Source organism: Pinus tabuliformis, chromosome Q, assembly GCF_031772625.1.
Source record: "Pinus tabuliformis cultivar Carrire ecotype Pingquan chromosome Q, CPIR1, whole genome shotgun sequence".
Classification (NCBI taxonomy): Eukaryota; Viridiplantae; Streptophyta; class Pinopsida; order Pinales; family Pinaceae; genus Pinus; species Pinus tabuliformis.
Window position 1 is genome coordinate 350,733,366 of NC_142296.1, and position 6,000 is coordinate 350,739,365.

A 6,000-nucleotide genomic window follows, 5' to 3' on the forward strand; every position below is an offset into this window, starting at 1 on the left:
TGATGGATCTATTAATTTCTCAATCCTAAACTTCGTTAGGTTCTTCTACACTTACAGATTCATACCCACGCCCTCCTAGTAGAAATTGATGGATGCATCAAACATACTAACTAATAAAATCCATCTCTAATTGGGATGCCTCTCACCTATGTTGTGTTTGGTTCCATCTAGGACTCAACCTTAGGTATGTTTTGCACCTTGGTTCTTTCCTTATATGTTATTCCTCTTAGATAAATAGACAGTCATCTTCCTAGAAACAGATGAATCAATCAAGTGGACATGTCTTTTATTAATTGACATATTTTCTCTTTTGATATCATAGTTACCTCTCCACACAGTTCCTCGTCTAATCAGAATGATTATTGTACCTAAACGTTCATGACATTCTCTAAAATATCATGGTTGGGTAGATCTCTCTCATAAATCATGACTTCATTCCTCTTGAGTAAGTTCCTTTATAAAACTCTTAGGTCCTCTTGTAAACCACAACTAATGGAACCAACCCTTGAATGATGGATTGAAAAATTTAACTAATTCTCCTATGTCTCACATTTTTCTCACATGTTTCTGTTCCCTCCCATGAGGATTTCAAGCCCAATTAAATTTCTTGTACAAAATTAATATTTCATAAATACACTTGCACTTAGTGTTCTTATGTTCTCGTAGGTTTGCATTGGAGTGTGTTTGGAGTCCTAGGTGGTAAATTACTTTTATCAATGCTTCATGAAGTATCACAACACATCATCAGGAGATCAATGGAAGAATCTTGTATTCTCATTTATTTGATCAACATTTATGGATAAATAATAATTAACCTATTACATGGAAAGCAAATAGGTGTTATAACTCTAACATTACATTGGCAGATAATTTTTTTTGGTAATGTTATGATGATTTCTGGGGATGTGGTTGGTATTTTTGTAATGCTACTAGTTTGACTATTTTCCTATAATGATATTTTTGTTTTTTTGAAAAGAAATTTATAACCCCTTTTAGTGAAATGATGGTTTTTCAATTATGTTAATAATTTCTTACTTATTTAAACCTTGAATGATTGTTGGTAACAGGTGCTACTTATATTCAATGATTAAAACATGCTTCATTTGTCCATGTTAATACTCATAACATTATATCATTCTAAGAAAGTTATAAAATTTTGTTGATCTTGATCTTTAATGGTTATTACTATTACAATAAAGTTGTTTCGTTGGAATAATATGTTATGTTCTAGATGATAAATGGTAGAAAATTATTTTCAAATTTTAGTGTAAACACGTCCTTTAGTGAACAATGCTTTAATATATACTCATCATGTAACTCAATTTGAGAAAAAAAAAATAAACCAACAAAGAAGGAATTGCAATATGTAATTTATTTGACCTTACCATTTATTTTATTAAAGTTTGTGCTATACTCATTTTAGTGTCACAATTCTAAATATCATGTTCATTGTGATAAATCTGTCCTACAACCATGATTATCTGTGTTTTACCTAAATTTAAAAAATTTAATTACAAATCCAATAAAACAATGATATTATTTATGTGACCAAGAATTATTCATAAATATCAATAAATTAGGTATAATCTATATGATTATCTAGTTACAACCTTTATTAATATATTAATTATTATAAACTATATTTAATATTACCTTTTAAATTAAATTCTCATCTATCCTTTTTGGAAGCGATACGCTCATCTGAGATTTGGTTTTCAATTTAACCTTTACGCAACAAAGAAAAACTCGCCTAGATTTATTTGACTTCTAACCTATTAAAACCCACTTGATCATTAATAATACTTCAAAACATTTTTACTCTCATCCCATATTCTCTCGTATTTATCTCATATTTTTTGCTAACACAATTAAGTTAAGGTGTTTTAAATCAATTTCTCTCCCATAAGGGGACACTTGCGTACATTCATCTGACCAAGAGAGATAAAAATTAATTGTGAACATTTCATAAAAATGAATATGCAGTTTTTCCGGTCCAAATTGGAATCGCAAGTTTGATAGCTAGTTTCTGCACAATGAAAGCGTCCCAGGGGTTTTTCAGGGTGCTGAATCCAAATATGCAGTTAAAAAACCATTTTAACTGCAACAAATCAAGATTTAACCTCAATTTCTTCCGCCGGATTTCGTCACCAAAATCTCCAAAAAATCGCATTATAGACAACTCCAATGAATATTACTAATCTTCATTAATCTTTAATTTTAGTAATTCTCCAAATCGAGATATTTCGTCACCAAAATCTCCAAAAAATCGCATTATAGACAACTCCAATGAATATTACTAATCTTCATTAATCTTTAATTTTAGTAATTCTCCAAATCGAGATATTAACCATCAGAACATAGATTAATGCACAATATTTTGTCAGGTAAGACGAATAATTGCGAGTACCAGAACATAGATTAATACACAATCCAGTGTAGATTTTGTCAAGTAAGACGAATAATTGCGAGTACCACGAAGTAACAATAACTATCTCAAATCAGAGATTTGTAATACAGAATACTACCACAATAAAGCATTTGGAACCCAATCAATAACATTGTCTGGCATATGGAGAATCAATAACATTGGAACACAAAGTCATGAACTTATTCCTCACGGAAATGACTCCCATGGCAATCCCCTAACGTCTTCGATCTTTCTCTTTTCGAGCGTCGAAATAAACGGCAGCAACAGGCAATCCAAGCCCGTTAGTATCAGCGAAATCTCTGGTGCAGAAGTTTAGGCGCGATGCAGGAGGGACAAGCACAGTTTGTCGTGCTGCATGTTTGAACAGAGCAAATGCATACCTGTGAACCCCCATCACAGGATTCGGAACCTCATAACTCACCAGCTCTCTTCCTGAACACATCCACAAAAGCCTTTACAGGAATAAATATTGAGGAATAAATTCGTATCAGATGCTTCAAAAAAGACGGTGTAGATTCAACGATTACATCTCATAATTTATGGAACTAAACTAACCTCTAGTAATTTGACATTGACGGTTATTCATGGCTAGTAATTTCCATATAATCCATTTTACATGGATTCACAATAAAACAAAAACATTCGACGATTTGGGATTCACAATATAAAAGTAAGTTTAATCCAATACTGCTACATTCCCTACCGAAAGATGCCTCTGTCGTAGCAGGGATGTCCGTAACGATCCTGCATATGATGTAAGTTTCAATGTTAACTGAATGTTTAGACTCTACAAACGCAAACGCTGTGCATATAAGATGTTAGTTCTCATCTCTAAACGTTTATAAAAAATATTCTCGGTATCAGAAAGTATTGAGAATTACCAATGTAAATATTCGCGTTGGATCGGGTTGGAAGGGCTGGGTGCATCCGGATCTGTCATAATCTGAAACCACAGAGTTAGCCAAAACATAATCCTATCATTTAAGAAATGCAACTCCCTGATCCTCAGCAGCATTTAAAGAAAATTGTATCTTTCGTAGTGAGGAATTAAGAAAATTGTGCACCACATGATGCCAGGGAATAGAATAGACGAAGAGAATGGAAGGGCATACCAGAGTGAAAAACGTTCGCATATCTGAGCCTCCAACCTCCACACGAGGGGTGCACACAGTGGCCGAAGGCATCAATTCGTGTCCATTTCTGACCTGGTTTGGTCCATAACTCACTACCAGTTTAACGCTGGGAGTGAACATGTCGACCACATCCCCTATAATTTTGGCGACCCTTAATGGTTCTGTAAGTCGAATTGCCATTTTTAAGGTCAAATCAACCGCAGCCACCGGATCCCTTTGGAAAGTCCTCTCTGCGCTCCGTTGTCAATTACATTTCATATAACAATTTATATAGATAGAGTGAAAGAGATTGAATAAATCGGAAGTCTCTTGCCAGCACATAAAATAAGGTTGCAGTACATTTAAATGCACAAGAACACCGTCGAGTACATTTACTTTATTGTGATTTTTGTGCTTATCTAGCGATGTGCCTCACATTCACATTTTGAATGGTTGTCCGATTTAGGGTTTAATATCATGGATATTTTTGTTTAAAATTCTACCAGAGTTTATTTAATTTAAAAATATATATATAAATAAAATATACAAATATAAGTATTAAAAGAATAAGCAAAACAAATAAAATTAATTTTGATCAATTTGATAATAATTTAAGAAAATTTATTAAAAATCAGAAACAAAATAGAGTGACACAACATTTTTATAAGAAAATAATATTTTATAAATGTTAAAATTTGATTTTATAAATGAATTTAATGGTATTTTTTTTGAGTGGGTAAAGTGATACTCACTTAATAAGAGTTGATTGGGACTATTCTTGTTATAACCTCAAGGCATATAAAAATATATGTCTTTATTGGGGACCTGTAATAAATATCTTGTAGCAGGGCATGTAATAGATATGTGATAGATCTCTGGAGGCAGGACATGCAATAGATATCTGGCGATAGATATCTGGCAGCGGGGCGTAAACAACATTATTAAGAATGTCTCCAATTGATCACTATGACTACAAGGTATACAAATTCTATCACAATAATCTCAATAATCTCAATGTAATTTATTTAGACAACTCTTACTAATTTCAAGGCATATTAAAAAATAATTAACAACTATGCACACATGATATGACAAGAAATATCCCAATTTATCACTATAAGCTCGGACTCATACCAATATCATTATAACCTCAGAAAATGCCTATTCTGCATTACCATATCTAAATCAATTTAAAAATTATTTCAAAAAATCAATATGGTAAGAAATGAAATAACTTATAAACAATTTTAGTAAATAAAATAAATTTTATGTTTATTACATTATAGATTTCTCTAACCTGTAAAAATAAAATTATGTATATATATATATTCTTTTTTATAATTCTTATATACTGTGATTATATTAAAATGCGTAGTCTAACGAGGTGGAAGAGAAAACCCAGCAAGGATTTTTGTAAATCCAAATTATAGTTGTTAAACTTCAAAATTTTAGGTGTCCTAAACATTTTTGATGGTGCTGAATCCATTTCCACTATCAAAAACATGATTCAAACACTGCCTCTATAAAAAAATTTGAAAATTTTTTGGTTGGATTCCGGCCACATTTAACCGTCCAGGCAATTCCTCCACCTTCTTCGAAGACTCCATACTAAAATATTCGACTCCATACTAAAATATTCATAACTGGAAAAATGAGAATATATCATTCCATTCTAAATCGTAAGTATAAAATATTCCATTTTTTTTTTGGCAATCTATGTTGCTTCATTTCCTGGCACTTCAACAGATACGTGAGTTGACTACACAGATATTGTATCTCTTGAATGTTTGAAACTAGGGCCTCCAAAATACACGCGTAAAATATGCGAGCTTTCGTGATACGTGAGTTGACTACACAAATAATTTATGTCTTGAAACTAGGGCCACCAAAATACACACGTAAAATATGCGAGCATTCCTGATCTGCGTCTGAGGTGGTCGGATTCAGCTCAGGATTCGACCTACGAGAGATTATTCGGCAAAAAAAACCTGAAAATGATTATTTAATAAAGAAACGGAGATCATGGTTGACGTCATGGAAGGAGTTAAGTGGCCGACGGAATATAAATATGATATTTTTTGAGAAACAGTATTGGATGGTTATAGTGTTAGGAAACTAATAATAGCTCATAAGATGTAAAATAATTAATGATATTGTATCTTATTAACATACTTTTGTTCAAAACTTGTTAATTCAAAACCTCTGCTTAGCTTAACTTACACCAACCGACTACAAACAAAGTTTAAAATATTAAAAAAATTATTAGCTAAATGTACATTTTTCCCACGGCAAGTAAGCACATGTTTAAATTTCGATACAGAACGATTCTTGCTGCTGAGATGGGCCTACTATTTCCCAGAATATGGTAGCAGTCTGAGCCAAGACTGAAGAGAAATCGTAAATATCGTTGGCAACTATCTAAAAGGTGTTCTGTTTCTTCTAAACTTTTTCTAGTCTCAG

At 32.2% G+C, this 6,000-nt stretch overlaps 1 protein-coding gene across 1 annotated transcript; it reads right to left on the reverse strand.

Moving 5' to 3' along the window:
* Positions 1 to 2,642: 2,642 nt before the first annotated feature.
* On the reverse strand, positions 2,643 to 3,744 carry LOC149219619 (CEN-like protein 1). The gene is made up of 4 exons (XM_089382630.1): positions 3,541 to 3,744; positions 3,310 to 3,371; positions 3,132 to 3,172; positions 2,643 to 2,860 (listed from the first exon to the last, which is right to left on the reverse strand). The coding sequence occupies exons 1-4, from the start codon at positions 3,739 to 3,741 to the stop codon at positions 2,643 to 2,645; spliced, it is 522 nt and encodes a 173-aa protein (XP_089238756.1). The 5' UTR covers positions 3,742 to 3,744.
* Between the last annotated feature and the right edge of the window lie 2,256 nt (positions 3,745 to 6,000).